An 18,567-nucleotide genomic window follows, 5' to 3' on the forward strand; every position below is an offset into this window, starting at 1 on the left:
AAATATAGCTTATATGTAAACAAAAGATATTATTATAAAATAATTTCTAAAAAATCCTACCCATCATTCAATGCTCATCTCAAATACCACCCCTATAAGCTGCTGGTATGTATCTATTGTTTTTAAACCCTTACCTTCCATCTTAAAATCAATACTGTGCATTGTTTCTAAGGTAGAATGGCACTAAGGACTAGGCAGTGGGGTTTAAGTGACTTGCCCAGGGCCACCTAGCTAGGAAGTATCTGAGGAAAGATTTGAACCCAAGACCTCCCATCTCTAGGTCTGGCTCTCAATCTACCCAGCCATCTAGTTATGTAGGCAGGTAACTATTTCATCATGTCTTATCTCCCCTACTAGGTTCAGAAACTCCTTAAGAAAAAGTATGTCACTATCCCTTATTGGATACTTGATTTCTCTATCCGAAAATGAGAAGGTTCAATTAAACAATTTCTATGATCCCTTCCAACTCTACAGTACAATGAATCTATGCCTGTTTCTATAATATATGGTTAAACTGATGGGTTTGTACCCCAAAGAGATTAAAAAAAGTTTGTAGAAAAATATGTATAACCACACTCATAGTGGTGGCAAAAATTTAGAAAATAAGGAGGTATCTCTCAAATGAGGAATGGCTGGACAAATTGTAGTATATGATGATGAACTGCTTGGTTTCTATAAAAACTGGGAAGATTTCCATGAACTGATGCAAAGTGAAATGAGCAGAACATAGTAATCAAAACATTGTGGGACATTCAAATGTAATAAATTTTGCTACTAATAGCAATATGATGACTCAGGACAATCCAGGGTTCTTATGAGAAAGAAAGCTATCCACATCAAGAGAAAGAACTATGGGAGTAGAAACACAGAAGAAAACACATGATTTAATACTTATTTATATGGGGTTTTGCTTTTAAAAGATTTCTCTATTACAGAAATGAATAATATGGAAATAGGTGTCAACCTAGAAAAACACAGAACCACTATTGTCATAAAAACCAAATCTTGAAAAGTCCTTAAGGACATTCTGGGCTGATTAAGTCAAAAGAAACCAGAAATGACATATGTGTAAATCTACCTCAAGACTTTGGCAAGGACCAGTCTGACCTTGCAGGTCTACAAATCACTTCTTAAAGAACACCTGGTTTTCTTAATTGGCTCAGAACATCCTGACCAGTGAAATATGTGGGTAATATAACTTGCTGTTGTTGTTAATGTCAAGATACCAAGGATTAGATGGTTCCTTGGTAGCCTCACAAGGAAGCGCCTACAAGCCTCTTCTCTGGATCAGTGTGCTTTTCAAAGTCCCAGACAAGTTACAAAAGAGATCAGGTTTTATTTTAAAACCAGTTAGATGGAGGGAAGGATCGAGGTTAGGTTTCCCTAATCACTAAGAGGGCTAGCTAAATTTCCGACCTCTATGATCTCTGCAAAGAGATCTCTTCTGTGTCTTCCAAGCTACCTAGACACTCCATCTGTCTAGATATTCCCCAACTATCTGACTACCCTGTCACTAAACATTCTTTCCCAAGTATAGGTTTTGTTGAGTTATTCAGAATAGCTTCTGGGTGACTCTTTATGATAGGGTTCATCCAAGTTGGGTCAGACCTCAGATGGCTTTAGGCCTTTCCCACCAAAGGCTTGATGGTCTCCAGTTTCAGTAAGCAGGAACACTTCTCTGTAGGCAGGAAGATGAGTGGATCAAGAAGTAAGCAGGATTTCTTCAAATTGGACATGAGTTGGCAGCTTCAGCTTCCAGGAGATAGGATACAAAACTCTCCCTCAGTTCACACAGACTGTAAGCAGAAGGAAGTTACCACTTCTGGCTGTCTCTGAAACAGGAAGTCCAAAAGGCCCCTCTCCTCTCCTTATGTCCACTTTTATTTGCTCCCCACATTCCAGAAAAGATCCTGTCCCATTCCTTTGTATGTGATGCTGTCCATCACACTTCTTTGCAAACTTTTCTTTCTGTTGCCTTCTTGCAACTGTAAGGGGTAAATTTAGGGTTGAGACTGAATATATTTTAGTTGGTCGCCAGGGATTTAAATTCTAAATCCCAATGAAATACTCAGTTCAGAATGGAATTTTATGGTGTTTTATTTACAATAGAAGGAAGAAGTCAAGCATGAGAGAGAGAGGGAAAAGGGGATTGAACTGCTCCAGCCCAGTCTGAGCCAGGCAGGAGTTCAGAGGCCTCAGCCAAGGGGCCTCTCCAGAAAGCCAAGGGAAAGGGGAATCAGTCTTATCACTCACCACATGACCATCTAAAAAGAAAAGCAGTCTGAGGTCTCACACTGAGCTCCTCCAGGCTCGAGTTCCAGAGCTAAGTACACAAAAGGTCCCTCTCACAGGAAGTGACGCAAAATATAAAGGCAGTTCTTTACATCATTTCCTGTGTCTCATAATGTGCCAATGGTGGCTTAAGCTCGACTTAGGACAGCCCAGGGGGTCAGACAGTTGTTTCTGATTTGTCACTTGCTAGCACATGCCAGTCATAGGCCTTCCTTCCCCATATCCAATCCTTAAGTGTGGGTGTATACATTCCTGGTTGCTAGAATTCTAAAGAGTAAGCAGGGTAGAGTAAAACGAAAATTCACACAACCCAATTCTCTTCTTTTCCCTATGATATCAACTAACTTACTATCTCAAACCTTGAGCTCTATCTCTGGGACAAGTGGCCTTCATGCATACCTTAGTGCTTTTGTAGTTCTAAAGAAATCTTTATGTCAGCAATGACAGACCAAAAGGAGCTTTGAAGATTACCATTGGATGAAGAGTACTCCTAACTGCAGCTGGACACTCTAATTGGCACCAAGGTTGTATGCTCTTGAGACATCATTTTCCTTTGATCATGGAGTGTAGAAATTGTATAAATATTGGACCTATATGCTCAATAAAATAAAATCCATGATCCCATTCATAGCCCCCTTGACCCTGTCAACTTCTCATCCCACATGGGATTTCCTTTCTCTCCCTTCTTCCCTGAAGCAGGTCTCCAGAGAGAACCAGCTCCTATCAAAATCTTTAATCAGGATAAGACAAGACCTTAATAATTAGTCGCTACACAGAGTCAAGCTTAGAGTCAAAACTCTGGGGCTCTGGGAATAGTGCCACTGAAAGAATCACCACCAAAGATGAAACTCCAAAGAATAATAGAACTTGGGGACTTACATACAGTTTGGGGAATGTAGTACAGAAAACATACATTGACTGGTTACAAGCAAGCTTGGGAAAGAGGCTGTAGCTAGAGGTTGGGGTATCAGGGAGTGGCCTGACTTACAATGGATACAAAAAGGATGGTTCCTGCCATGTGCTGGTCTTCTTGGGAATGGATTTCTGATACAATGGGAGAAACTTCTAAGACAAAAAGAGTAACTGAGGATTTGAGCATTTCTATCACTCATATTAAAAACACTTAATGGACTTGGTGATCCCTTGTTCAGTCCAAGACAAGGCCAGTTTGGAACTTCCCTTAAAGGCAAGTTCCCATGGGGCAAAGGCAAACTTGGGGCTCCCAAAAACCCAGTTGACATAGGTATTGAGATATAATGTTGTGTGGTGCAAATGTGTACCTCTGGGTTTGGGAAGGATACCTTTTGCAAGAATGCAAGATTCCAAACTTAACTTAAAAGATTTGGGTCAATGGGATAATCAAAGGAGGATAATCCTCTCAGGGTCAGATGTTTGGGGTTGGGAGTCAGAGGGTGTAATGGAGCAAAGGAATTTCCCTGATAATAGTTTGTCTGAGTTTCTGGGGGTACAATGCCCATGACATCTACCCCCTCTCCAAATAGCTAAGGGAAAAAGGGGCGATGGTCTCTGTATTCAGAGCTGAGAATGGTTGTAGAGCTGTCCCTGCCTATTGTCAGGAGAGAGAGAGGTATTGGCTGTAGGCAATGTTCAGGGATTCAGGTTGGGAAGGTTTCAGGGTTATAATGGCATCTCAATGACTCCAATGGAAGCTTTCACTCTACAAGCAACTAGAGAAGTGACAAGGTTACAAATCAGAGAATTATCTGTCCAGCTGGTGGGACATGCATGATTAAAAAAACAGGAAAAGAGAGAAAGTGTAAGAAAAGGATAGTCATGGCTAGAGCAAGAGAGATTTGAAATAACAAGGAGGAAGGGGGTGGATAGATTGACTGATTGGGGCTCCTCCATTGAGGTGTTAGCTGGTTTCATCTGCTCCATGTTTTCTGGTATACCAAGTCTCCAGTTCAGGCTGGGTGGAAGGATTCCTCTTTATCCTTTCTTGAGGGCTTGGGAAGGATATGCTTTTTGTAGTCTCTCAAAATCTGGTGGACTGGGTCAAGTTGCTTAGAAAACCTAACAAGGCTGAGGATTTCTGTATCTAAAAGAACATCAGAGGTGAGAAAAGCAGTCTCATACAACTATTTGAATGGGCTCAGCCCTGGATTTTCCCCTAGAAGGGCTATCCTGATTCTGGTTAGGGCAATTGTGAGAGCTTGGTATTTAGTGAGAAAGTCTCTAGTGATCCATGGGTGGCTTTTAGTTTCCAGAAAACTCAGGACCCTATGTAGGGTCAGAATTTCTAGGGGCTGGCCTAGAATTATTTTAGATACCTCTTCTGCCATTTGGGCTGTAGCAGAAACTGATCTTAGATATGGTGGTCATTCTTGGCTAACCAGATATAATTTTTTTTTGAGAAGTAAGCCATGGACCTTAGATTGGGTCCTAAGTACTAGGCTAAAACCCCTAGAGCAAATTGCTTCCTCTCATCCATGAATGAAAAGGGATTTTCAAGGTTTGGAATTCCTAAGGCTGGGGTGGGAGAAGGCCTGGATTTTAGTAGTAAAAAGGCTCCTTTTCATTCACCCCCCCCCCCCAATCCAGGGGTTCTGAGTCAGGCCCCATCATGGCCTCTCAGAGGGATTTTGCAACAATCTCAAAATTAGGGATCCAAATGCAGCAATAACCTGTCATACCCAGAGAAATTCGGAGCTGTCTTTTGGTGGAGGGGACAGGTATGGATAGGATGGCCTGTTTCCTGTCTGTGATCAGGGAGCAGGAATTTGGGGTTAGGTTGTGTCCCAAGTGAATTACAGACTGGGACACCAGTTGGGCTTTAGAGGCAGAGACCTTGTAGCCCTGTTTTCCTATGAAAGGTGAGAGATCATGGGCTAGGAATTTATCAATGAGAGGTTGTAATCCTTTTCTGACCTCTGAGGAAATAGGATATTGCTTCCAGTGAGGATAAGGAGAATCAGGCTTGAGGTTTTTCAATAAGTGATTCTCATAAATGGCTTGTCCAGGTATGTCTTGATCCCAGACAATGGATTGTACTTTGTCCCAAATTTCTGATGAGATTGTTGTAGGCTTTTGCAGGAGAGTGGCTGGGGAAGTTAGAGTTGAGATAAGGGAGAATTGGGCGCAGGCTAGGGGTGCTGTTTCCTTACATCTAAGTATCATACCCCCAACTCCAATTACCTGGTGCTGCGAAGGGATTTTAGGACCTTCATATGAGGTAAAGACTGAGTGAGTCGCCTCCACATCTATGAGAAACTCAATCATCTTACCTTCTACCTTGAGATTAACCCTGGGTTTGGCCACAGTGGTGGAAACTGAGAGCACATCAGCCCCGGGACACCCTTCTTCCAAGTCTTCAGGAGACTGGAGGATAGTGGGATGTCTCTTGGGTCGCTGGGGTCTCTGTGTGGAGGGGCACTGGCGTTTCCAGTGTCCTCGCTGTCTGCAGGCTGGGCATGGAGTCAAGGGCAATCTTCCCTTTGAAGGACAACCCTTAAACCAATGCCCATTCTGTCCACAGGTGTAGCAAGAACCCCTTGGCCTCTGCCCATGGGTCAGGAAGGCGAGGGCTGCTGCGAGCAGCTTCTCAAGGGTTTGTCCTTCCATTTTCACCTGGTCCCTGTTGTGAAAAACCTTAAAGGCAGCATCTACAAATTGGTTTATTGGAGTTTGGGGTCCCAGACCCAGCTTTTGCAGTTTTCACCTGATGTTTGGAGCTGACTGTCCTTTAAAATGGAGGCCTAAGATAACTGCCCCCTCAGCGCTCTCTGGGTGGACATATGTATACTGTTTCATGGCCTCTACTAATCTGGACAGGAAGAGAGCTGGATTCTCCTCCTTTCCTTGAGTGACCTCTTTGAGTTTGTTTTAATTTATTTGCTTCCTGATCCCTCTCTGCATGGCCTCCAGGAGACAGTTGATCATGTGATCTCTAAGCTGTCTATGTCTTTCATCATATAGTCCCACCTGGGGTCTAGCCCTGGGACAGCGGTGGTGCCAGGGACTCCTGTCCATGTGCTGTCTTGGGCCTCCTCATCTGCTTTCTATGGCCAAATCTCAGATCCGCTTTTTCTCATCTGGGGTGCAACAGGTGGAGATAATAATGTGCAGATCTGTCCAGGATAGGTCAAACTGCAGGGTAAAGGATTTAAACCCATCGATGAATTTGGAGTTATTCTCTGAGTAGTGACCTAATTTCTCCTTAATTTGGGCTAAATCTGTCATAGAAAAAGGGACATGTACCCGAGCCAGCCCATCTGGTGGGGGCACCTTTCTCATAGGGAGGAGGGGGGCCCTGTCACCATGATTCAGTTCGCTCTGGTATGGAGTGGGCTTGGTTGGGGGATGGGCTAGGTAACCTTATCAGGCAATGGCAGGTACAAAAGGATATTATGGTTGGGAGTGGTTTGGGAGACAGGAATGGCCTCAGGCTCTGAGCCTGGAGAGTAAGGTGGGGATTTTGGAGCAGAGAGTTGAGAAGAGGAAACAGTTGAACCTGGAGGGGATCCTAAAGTGAATGTTAGTTCCAAGGAGGTTGGGAGAGAGGAAGGCTGTGGTCAAACCTCAGCTGGTGGGGGGAGCTGTTATCTCCCCTCCCCTCTGGGAGGCAAATTTGCCATTGAGTGCCTAATCATCCAAATTGTCCTCTGGAGGGCTTCTCCCAGTAGGCGCAGGGAAGGGTGCCCTAAGGTGCATATGGCAAGCCCTCCTAAGCTCAGGATTCAGACTGAGTTTAATAAATGCTGAAATATAGGGTTGTGCTATCTTTTCCCCTTTCCTCATGCAAAACAGGTCCAATTGTTGGATGATATTATAATTTAGGGTGCAATGGATAGGCCATACTTCTTGCTTATCAAGAGTGTAACATGGCCATTTAACACTACAAAAAGAAATTAGTTTCTCTTTTTCAAGTTGTATAGATCCAATTTTTCCCAATTTTCAAGAATATACCCCAAAGGGGAATCTTGGGGTACACTCTGTCTCTGTCCCATTTTGATGTGGAATGGCCAATTCCACACCGAGGGTCAATAACTGTGCATCCACAGAGGTTGCCCGACCTATAGCATTCACATTAGTGAGGAGAGAGTCTCCCCTTCACCAGAAGGTCTTCTAGTATGAAAAAGAGAAGGCAATAGACCCCAGAACCAGTGGCCAGACTAGACTGACTTCTGGGGACAATGGGAGAGAGAGCACAAAAGAGGTTCCACAAAGATGTCACCCAAAAGATGGGGATTTCAGGAGTCCAAGAAAGACTCCTTCCTACCTGAGAAGCTGTGTCCTCATGGACGATCCAGGATAGCCAAATACATTGGGCACCAGATGTTGTGGGGTGCAGATGTGTACCCCTGGGGTTTGGGAAAGATACCTTTTGCAAGAATGCAAGACTCTGTCTATTGTCTGGTGAAGTGAGACCTTCCCTCAGGGAGAAAACTCTCCTGTGACAAGGTCAAAACCTGGGGTTTCTACCTCCCAATTAAATAAATTGGGGATTTCTAGATTTCCACGTTGACAACTCCAAACTTAACTTAAAAGTAAAGAGAGATTTATTAGTAATGTTGAATTTTTCAAGACAGAATGAGTGGAGCAACCTGGGAAGTTGCTCCCAAATCCCTCAGTTCTGGGGTTTTTATATTCAATTTATATTCAATGAGGACAACTCTGGGGCAAGGGGTTGAGGAGGAGTTTTCCCTGAAGGCATGGGGGTGGTTCTCAAGATTTGGATCAAGGGAACAATCAAAGGAGGATAATCCTCTCAGGGTCAGATGTTTTGGGTTGGGAGTCAGAGGGTGTAATGGAGCAAAGGAACTTCCCTGATAATAGTTTGTCTGAGTTTCTGGGGGTACAATGCCCATGACAATAATAAATATATAACCCAGTGGAATTGCCTCCCAGCTCCCGGAGGGGGAAGGGAAGAGGAGAAGGAGAGAAAATGAATCATGTAACCTTGGAAAAATACTAATAAAATTTTTAAAAGTAAAAATATTTAACATATGGTTAATAACCAAATCAGAATATTCCCAGTCTAGAATTAGACCATCCTGGATCAATTAGATTAGTCAAAATCTACTCACATATTACTACTGACATATTACTATTGACATATAAAATGGTGTTGATTGAGAGTGAAGGGGTGGGATAGTTGTATAGGAGCAAAGCCCCTATCTTCAGAAGAGTGGCATGAGACTTCCCACCCTGCAGTTGTTTAGTCACACAGTCATTGGGGTCATGCCATAGCCCATCTTCTGACAGGTGCACATATCTCCATTACAGCCCTATATAATTGTATCTTACATTGTAAGGTTTCACTTTACATTCTAAGAGGTTCACAGTTGTCACTGTGATTACACATTTTGTGCATGGCTTGTGAAGGTAGTCTTATTACTTTAAATAGTTTGTTTTTTTTGGTTTGTTTTTTAAATTTTGTTTTGTTTTTGGAAACAAAAGGAAATTGGTAGGACATAGGGTGATGAGATTTAAGAAATCTGTAAATCACTTTCCCTAATACTTTCCTTGAAGTTTTCAAGCCACCTCAAATTCCCCAAACTAAGGGACAGTTTCGGATTAACAATTACTTTTTTAAAATTCGAAAGGACTACTGATCTTGGGAAACTGGTCTGTATTCCTTTCTATTTATAAAGTCCTTTCACCTACTTTTTTCCATTGAATTCTTGCAAAAGTTACACAGCTAGTAGGCAGTCTTACTGGGGCAGTGACCCTCCTCCTCTGACTGAAGGTTGAATGAACTTTTCAGGGTAACATTATGCATCTCTTGGACTGTTTTCCTCTTAATATCTAGCTGAGATCACTGACACTATTGAGAGAATCACAGTTTTTAATGGGTCAAGGGTAGTAGAGGAAGGTGATTTTTGGAACATGGAATAATGAAAGAGATCTTCTAGTGGATTGATTTGGAAAGGCAAAGGGAAGTACTTTAAGCCAGAATTTCCTTATTGGGAGTTTCCTATCCTAAAGAAATTGTCAACTAGAAAAAACACAGAACTATTAAACAGTCAAAATCACTCTTTAATCAAGGGGAAAAGGGGTTCAGCGCTACTAGGTTGTGACAACAGAGCTATTCCCCGAGACTGCAGAGTCTGGACGCCCTGGTCACTGACCCCTGGGAGTGCCAATGACTCAGGATGGACTTCAGAACTTGGGGAACCTATATACCACTCTAGATGATCTGGGGGCTTAGAGTGAGAGGGACAGTTTACAATGGTAAGAAAGGAAAATGCGGAGTTCCAGACAGGAATAACAGTGAGGGGCTAATGCCCCATAATGGACACAAAAGGGAAAGACCCAGCCCAGGGCTGGGCCAGCTTGGCAATGGACCTTAGCCTAGGGAGAGAAACCATTGGGACAAAAGAGATACTTAATATTGGATGGGATTAGCTGCTTCCACCCAAACTACCAGGATGTCCATTGTCTGGTAAAGTGGGACCTTCCCTCAGGGAGAAACCTCTCCTGTGACCCAGGTCAAAACCTGGGATTTCTACCCTCAAACTAAATAAACTGGGGACTTCTAGATTTCCATGTTGACAAAATCATAGGCCTGGTCAAAACAAAACAAAACAAAACACCACTTTTTATTGTTGCGTATAATATATGAGTTTAAAAAAAATCAACTTCATAGATATAGAGGCAGGAAAAGATACATAAAGTAGTCAGAGATTACACAATAAACAAAGCAAATGAATATCAAACAGCAGTCAAATGTACTGTACTTTAAAATGCTATACAGGATTAGCTGGTAGAAAGGAAATAATCTGGAATCAGGATTTGGGTTCTTACACTACATTTGATGATTACTACTTGAGTAATTTCATTCTACATCATCTTCAGCCAGTCCACCATATTTCCATGGCAGCAGGAGCTTCATCCCTTCATCCCTACCACCAAGCAAAGAAAGTAGGGCTCCCTCCCCTCCATTGAGGGCAAAGCCAGGGGAGATTTCAATCTTGAAAGCAAAGTAGGAGCCTCAGGGAACTGACAGGGGAATCTCCCCAGGTCCCAAGTCAGATGGGGCCAGGCATTCCTCCTCCACTCAGTCTTGGCCTCCTCTCCCAAAGGAGGATGGTCACAGGAGATTGGGCCAGACAGAGAAGGGAGAAAGGGAGGGGAGTGGCTTGAGCATGCTCTGCCCACAGGAGGGAATAAGTGCAAATGGGTAGGGAGGCATGGTAGAGATCAAAAGGGAGCAACTCTGCTAGGGACAGCCCCACATGACCACAGAGAGGTCTCTGTGTGCCACCTTTGGCACATGTGCCATAGGTTCGCCATCATGGGACTTAGGGCACATTTCAAGCCCTATATTCCAACTTCAATTGCCACGGGTAAAAAGAAAAACAAAACTGATGTTAGTTTTAGCAAACAAAAACTCTTTATTATGGACTAAAAGGAATCTTAACAATGGTTGGTAAATAGATTTCAAGGGTGTCTGAAAATTTTTAAAGATATATTTTATAACTATATTTGAATATAATTGATTTTCTTTGTAATCCTATATTTTATGCATTTCAAAAGTACGATCCTAGACTTGACTGACAAAGAGATCTGAGACAAAAAAGGTTAGGAACATATAACACTAGGGGGAAATGACTTGGTAGGAAGAATAAGAACCATATATAACACTAGGGCTTTAAGGTTTACATAGCATTTTACAAAGATTATCTAATTTGAGTCTCCAACAACCCTCTGTGAGGTGACTGTAATACAGATATTGTTTCCATTTTACAGATGAGGAAACAATCTCAGAAAGTGCTTTTACTACTGATTACATTACTAGTAACAAATCAATTAACATGTTTATTAAGCATGTACTGTGTTAGGTAAGGGCAGCTGGGTGGAAAAGTGGTAAGACTGGAGTTCAAATACAACCTCAGACACTTATTAGTTCTGTGACCCTGGTAAAGTCACTTAGCCTTGTTTGCCTCACTTTCCTCATATGTTAAATGAGTTGGAGAAGGAAATGTCAAACGACCCCAGTATCTTTGTTAAAAAAAAAACAAACCCATATGAGATCACTGAAAAGTTGGACATGACTGAAACAAATCAACAATGTCAGGCACTGTGCTCAGTAAACACTGAATTTACTAGCCGCACTGTATCCCACTGGGTTGGGAGACAAAAATGGAAAGTCTTTACCTTCAGAAGAGCTTACAGCAGCAGCAGCAACATTTATATAGGTACTAGTTTATTTTATTTAATATTTTTTATTTAATTTTACAATAATCTCAACTGGGGCAAACGAGGTTAAACATAGGAGGGATTTTATTCCAACTTCCTAAAACCAAGTCCCACAGCTAGTGTCCAGACTGCAGATATTTTTAACACCATGGCCAAGCCCCTGCCCAGTCTCACTCAATTACCCAGGACAAAAACAACAGTTGCCGTCAAGCAGGTATCTCTTTTGGCAATCCTTTTTTTATTAATCACACTTGGTCCTTTAAATGTGTTGCAGTAGGAGCAGGGGGGAGATACGAAGGTTCTAAATACCACAGAGGTCAATAAGCCCACAACCTCAAGATTTTGATTCCCCAAACACAAGGAGAGGAGGTCAAGAGAGGTAAAAAATTTTCTCCTCTCCCTAAGAGGTTCCCGGACTTCTTTCTCATGGGGAGGAGCTGGAAAATTCTCGGTTCTCTCCCTCTTCCCGGCCTACTATGGTCCGACCCGTCTCGGACTGGTCCAGTGTCTCAGCTAGTGATACAGAGAAGATTGGGGGAGTGGAGGGGAAGAAGGTTCCCCACTCTCGCGAGACTGCGGCCCTAACGAGTGGGTCCAGTCCCTCCCGGATATCGACCGTAAGACGAGCGGTCGTTCGGGAAAGAGAGGGTGGCCACAGCTACAGCGCCTGCCCCTGTCCCCTCGGCCTCCCCCTGCGAAGCGCCCGCCCCGTCCCTGGGTGTGTGTGTGTGTGTCAGCGCGCGAGTCAGGGATTCTAGGAGCAGCGGGCTTGGGCTGCGGGGGCAGGGAGGGAGAAGATCTGCCGCTACGGCTACTACCGCTACCTCCGCTGCCGCCACTGCCTCCTCCCTCCTCTGTACCCTGGGTGGGCTGGGCCAGCTCTCCTGGTGCCCTTCGCAGCCTCCCTCTGCGTCCTTCAGAGCTGCCCCCCGCCCCCCTGCCACCCGCAGCCCCGCCTCCCCCTGCTTCCCTCCCGCTGTGTGCCGGTGGCTGCACGTATCCCTGGCTCCCTGTAAGTGCTGACCTCTCGGGGATATAATGCCTTTCTATCTATATCTCTCTCTGTACATTCTCTATCTATGGAAAGCATTCCGAGGGCTACAGCTGTTTCCACTGCCCCCACGCCCCTCCCAAGCCTCCCACCCCTCGGCGGCCTTCTTCCCGAATTTGGAGTCGGAGGGGCCATCTCCCACCTGGCATCTCTGGGCAGATTGATAGAGAGCCGCAGGCACAGGTGTCACTCAGAGGCGACCAGATTATTTGTCCCCCAACACGGGTCTCTGAAGCGGATTCCATTTCCCTGCAAATTCTGAAGTCTGCATTAGTAAAAACTGCGGGCTTCTTATTGCTCTGCCCCATAAGCAATAATTTTTGCGAGGATCTTCGGGTCCCGGGTGCAGGAATTGTTGTCTTTTACCTCTGTGTGTCTACTAGAGTTTTTGAAAATATGTAAGTGCTTAGATTAAGGTAGCCGTGATATGTTCTCCCCCCCCCCCCAACATGCTTTAATTTTTTTGTTTGTTTGTTTGTTTTGTAGGGATAACTTATTCGTTTTTGAAGTGATTCTCTTCAAATCATTTGGAAGCCAAAATGAGTCTCAGTAAGCAGGTTCGAATATTACTTTTAAACGACATGGAAAAGCTAGAAAAGACTCTCTTCAGGCTGGAACAAGGTGGGTAGGAAGTTATTTGCTGAACTGTTTTCTTAATTCTCTAGTTATCAATGAAAATTAATAGAATTCCAAAATATCAACTGAAGAACTACACTACTGCATGATATTCTTGGTGTTAAATGATTGCTGCTATTATAAAGTTACTATTAAAATTATTACTATTTTTTAGTTTCTTTAAAGAAAGTAAGATCTAGAAGAGCACTATAGTGTCATTAAACTATTTCATCTGTCTGCATGCCCACACCAACTTTTGTTAAGGGTTACTTACTTAGCATCGAGTGCTATTGCTTACATTAAAAAATGACACTGTTGCAAACTAAATGATTCAACTCCTAGTCCATATTTGGGACTACAAATGTTCATAGTTTTATTCAAAGACATTAAATTTTCCCAATTGCATGTGATAACAATTTTCAACATGTTTTCCAAAATTGCAAGATCCAGATTGTCACTCTTCCTCCCTTTCTTCCTCTTCTCTGGAAAATAGTAAGCAATTTGATTGGGATTATGTGTGTACTATCAAGCAAAACATTTCCATATTGGTTATTCTTGTAAGAGAATATATAGTTTTTTAATATTTTTTCTTTTAGTTCCCCTGTTTTTATCCCTAAAATTAATAAGTAAAAGAGCAAATCAAACTATTAACACCTTTGAAAGACTCAGAAAGCTAGTTATGGATAAAGTAAAATTTAGTTACTCTCCTAGTTAAAAGAAATTCTTTCTCAAATAATATTGGAACTTATGTTTGATGCATGGTTTTTAAAAATCAAATATTTCTTTATGAATAACATTATTTTCTTAAATTTTACAATCCTGATACTTTTTGCCAGTTTAACTTCTAAAATTTAAATGTAATTGAATCAAAAATATCTGTGTCTATTATTGAACCAATTAACTGTCAGAGATATATCTTGAAATTCTGTGAAGTACACTGAAAGAATTTCAGTAATTAAATCAGTATTATTGAATATGCAAATACCCAATGGCCATATTTTAAGTTGATTTTTCTTCATTTCTTTGCTTAAAAGTTCTTCCATGGCTCATAATTTCCTAGTCCAACTGTCTTAACCTGTTAGAGGAGTTTGAGAACCCTCTACCATTTGGTACTACTCACTTTCCAGGTTTATCACATGTCACTCCCTTCTGTAAACCTTATGCTATAACCAATCTGATCTCTTTGTTATCTTATGCTGTGCTCTGGGCCCATCTGTAAATCTTTATCTTCCCTCATCCTGCCCACACCCCTTGAAATCCTTCCTAGTCTTTAAGAGCCAACTCAAATGTTACCTCCTTCGTAACATTTTCCCTGATTTCTTCTAGTCATAAATGATCCTTCTTCCTCAAATTACACAGCACTTTGTACCTCTCATGCAGTTATATATCATTTTATATTTTAGTTATATGTATATGTTCTGTGTTATATCTATGCCTTTATATATATCCTTGAGGGTAAGAACCATGTCTTAATTAATCTTTATATTACCCTCAGTAAGTGCTTATTAATTAGCTCCTGACTTGAATTCAGCATTTGATGGTGTTGAACAACTATCTTCTACTGTAAACCCTCTCCCTATGGCTTCTACAACAGCTAGTTTTTCTATTTTCTATCACATTTCTTTTTCTTATTCTTCTCTGCCTTTGTCTGGTCTCTACCCGTCATTTGTATTCTAGTCCTATATATTGCCAGGAGTATTTCCCCACTTGAATATTGTACCATTGCCTTAAATTAGTCTGTTTAAAGCCATGATATTGCTCCTTTCCTCCAACTTCTCCTTTCCCAATCTCACTTGGTTTGCTTTTCTAGCTGCTACCCTCAGTACTATCATTTTTCAGTCTCCTGGACTAGAAGCCTTAAGAGTTCTCTTTGACCTATCACCTTCATGTCACTAAATCCAGCTTATATTTCCTTTAGAATGTCTCTACTCACTCACCACATCCTTGTGTATTACTGCAGAAACCTTTCAAGATAGTAGAGAGTCCTTTTCCCTTGTCTTTCCAGTGTGTCTTGCATATAGATACTGCCACAATGATGTTTCTGAAATAATGCTTTTAGTTCCTTGAAAAAGAAACTACAGTGGCTACTTACTAGTCACCATATTAAGTCCAATCTCCTCAGCCTAGATCTGAAGTCTTTCAATAATTTGACTTTACCTTCAATATCCAACATGATAATTCAATGTTCTTAAACACATACCCTCCACATAACTCATATTTGCCTGTTTTATTCTCACTTTGCTCATACTTTATTTCCCCATGTTTCTATCTATCTTTTTTATCCATCTATCCAAATACTGTATATCCTTAAGTAGCTCTAAGTTCTACCATTTCTGGTAGACCTTTCTTTTATAACTCTAATTCTTCTCTAAATATATATCATACTTATTATTACTAGTTTAGCCTTTTATTTGTTCTCTAGTTATTTCTTGTGAGTTAACTCTTCCTTCTGTATTGTAACTTCTCTGTATCCCCACAGTAACTATGCTTGTCACAATAATACTCATTTAGTAAAAACTTGCTTCTTGACACCAGAAATCAATTAAAATCATTTTTGATATATTAGTTGCTGTAGAATGCAGTACTGGTCACAATAGGAAATATTTGGTAAATACTTGCTCTCACCTTGTTCTATGTTTGAAGAGAGGGTTTTAAGGGAGAGGGAAGCAACAGCCACAGACCCATTTCAAGATTTCATATACACTCTGAAATAGGGAACTATAGACTATATTGCAAGTTATACCATACTTTCTGGAAACCATTCAAAATTGGGTCTAATTTATATTCTACCCTTTTGCCTAATCTGCTCCATATTGCCACTTTAGGGCTTACCTTATGGTATTCACCTTACTTTCAATAAATTAAATTATAGAATTTCAGGCTTTAAAGGGACCATTTAAATCTAACCTGTATCCAAGGAATAACATAACAGAATCACAGAATTTGAGACTATCTAATGAATGGCTCTCCAACTTGTTCAAAGACCTCCAAGGAGGGAGAATCTTCCATCTCTCAAGTTAGCCTATTCCACCCTTAGTGAGCATGAATTATTAGGAAGTTTTTCCTAATCAATGTTAAATTACAACTTCTGTCGATTACATCTGATTCTGCCTATTGGGGACAGTTAAGTTTACTCTCATTTATAGTACAACCCTTTAAATCTTTTTTTAAAAACCCTTACCTTCCATTTTAGAATTAATACTGTATATTGGTTCCAAGGCAGAAGAATGATAAAGGCTAGGCATTGGGGGTTAAGTGACTTGCACAGAATCACACAGCTAGTCAGTGTCCAAGGTCTTATTTGAATCCAGGACCTCTAGTCTCTAGGCTTAACTCACAATCCACTAAACCACCCAGCTGCTTCCTTAAAATCTTCAAGTCAGCTATCATACTCTATATATTTTCTCTCTTCCAGTCTTCTTTTAGCCACACTAAATGTATATAATATGTTCAGTGAACTCTCATGTGATTTGGATTCAAGCTTCTTCACCATCCTGTTTGTCTTTCTCTGGACACTCTCTTATAACTATCCTCCTTAAACCACAGTACTCACAAATGAACACAGTATTACAGATGACATCTTATCATGAGCAGAGTATAATGTAACTACCCCTTCCATTCCTGGAAGCCAAACCTCTACTAATATAGCAAATATTAATAAGCTTTATTGGCTGCTACATCACACTGCTAATTCCTATCGAGTTTTTAGTCCAGAAAACCCCAAGATCTTCATATCAGATGCTGTCTACCCATCAGACCTCTTCCATTTAATACTTTTTCATAGCTCAGTATAAGATTTTAGAAGAACAATTTTTCCTAAGCATCCTCAGTGAGTTATTATCTAGATTTATCCAGGGATGAAGACCTTGCCAAAGGAATCCGTTCTATTTTTGGATAATCTTGATTGTTAGGAACTTCATTCTTATATCAAACTTACATTTGTTTCTTTTCACCATAAAAACATGGCTTCTACTCATGCATCTTAGGATCAAGCAAAACAGTCTAATAATCTTTCTTCTACCTTTCAGCCTTTTAATATTTGATGACAGCTATTATGCTTCAACTAGGCATTATCTTAGCTAAATATCCCTACCTCCTTCAACCAATTCTTATATGGAATGGTTGCAGGGGTTTTTTTTGTTTTTTTTTTTGCCTCCTCATGTGGCTTACCAGCTTATCAGTGTTACTCCTAAAATATAATACCCAAATAAACCCAGTACTTCTGATATGGTATGACCAAAGACAGTACAATGGTACTACTATCACCTCCAGTCCTGGAAGCTTTCTTAGTATAGCCTAATCAATTGGTGGTAGTAATTTTCCTTCCCCATCAAATATTTCCTCTAAATTTAACACAAAAATGTAAGTTTCTATAAAATATAAATGCATACTTCTATTTCTGATGAGTTGTTCCTGATGAGTTATTTCCTAATTGTTGTTACATATTTTCACTTTTTATACTCTTTAAAAATGTTGATTCTTTTAGAGGGATCAAATATGAATATAGACAGAGCACCTTGTTAAACATAACGCACTATATAAATGTGAGCTATAATTAATAACTCCTGTCAATCTAGGCAGTATAATTCATTAGAAAAAGCATTTGCCTTGGAGTCACAATGGCCTGGGTTCAGGTAATGTCTACCTGTTATTAGCTGTGTGACATCCAACATTTCTTTGAGTCAATTTTACTTTGTGGTAGAGTAATTCATGGAATGTCACATGAATAATAGTGTTTAATATAACTGGTATAATAGGAAATACTGACCTTGGAGTCAAGAAAAACCTGGGTTTCAATTTCTTCTTCAGTAGTTCTTAGCTATATGACCATAAGCAATTCACTAAGTTACTGTTTCCACAGTTACCAAATGAAGGTAACAACCACTTTACAGGGTTTTTGGGAGGATCGAACAAGATAGGTGCTCTATCTATATTCATATTTTATCCCTCATTTTTAATGAGAATGACTAAATTAGTGGGTAAAGGAAATGCAGGCAAACAAATATGGTTTACCTAAAATTTAACTAAACTTTTGATAAAGTAGATCATATTATAAAGAGAGGCATGGATAATAAAATTACATAAATAATTCAAAACTGTTAATAGTTAATTTGTCTACTGAGTCTATATTTTGTCTCCTGAACTCCAGTCCTGTATCATTAATTGCATATTGGACATTTTGAACTTTATATCCCAGAGGCAATTCAAAGTCAACATGTCCAATTAGAGCTAATTATCTTTTCCCCCAGATCTTCCCCTCTTCAAACTTCCCTAATAATCTAAAGGTATCACTGGCCTCCCATATCACCTAGGTTTATAACTTTGGTATGATTCTGGATTCCTCTCTCATTTAACATATTCAGACAGTTGTCAGATCTTGTGATTTCTTTCTATAAAATGTCTCTCAAGTACTTCTCTCCATTCACACAATCTCAACTCTAGTTCAT

The 18,567-nt window shown here is 40.8% G+C and overlaps 1 protein-coding gene across 5 annotated transcripts in view; it reads left to right on the top strand.

Annotated features, from left to right (window-relative positions):
• The first annotated feature begins 11,922 nt into the window (after positions 1 to 11,922).
• AGL (amylo-alpha-1, 6-glucosidase, 4-alpha-glucanotransferase) overlaps positions 11,923 to 18,567 on the top strand; it is a 72,404-nt gene continuing 65,759 nt past the window's right edge. Inside the window, exons 1-2 of one of the 5 annotated variants that reach the window (XM_007485019.3) lie at positions 11,923 to 12,071; positions 12,992 to 13,126. In XM_007485019.3, coding sequence (XP_007485081.1) covers positions 13,045 to 13,126 — 82 coding nt within the window. In that variant the 5' untranslated portion in view covers positions 11,923 to 12,071; positions 12,992 to 13,044. Of the gene's footprint in view, positions 12,467 to 12,499; positions 12,904 to 12,991; positions 13,127 to 18,567 lie in introns of those variants that run through there. The other 4 variants (XM_056819122.1, XM_056819120.1, XM_001381828.4 and 1 more) reach the window with 4 other exon arrangements.

The sequence above is a fragment of the Monodelphis domestica genome, chromosome 2 (assembly GCF_027887165.1).
Source record: "Monodelphis domestica isolate mMonDom1 chromosome 2, mMonDom1.pri, whole genome shotgun sequence".
Taxonomy (NCBI): Eukaryota; Metazoa; Chordata; class Mammalia; order Didelphimorphia; family Didelphidae; genus Monodelphis; species Monodelphis domestica.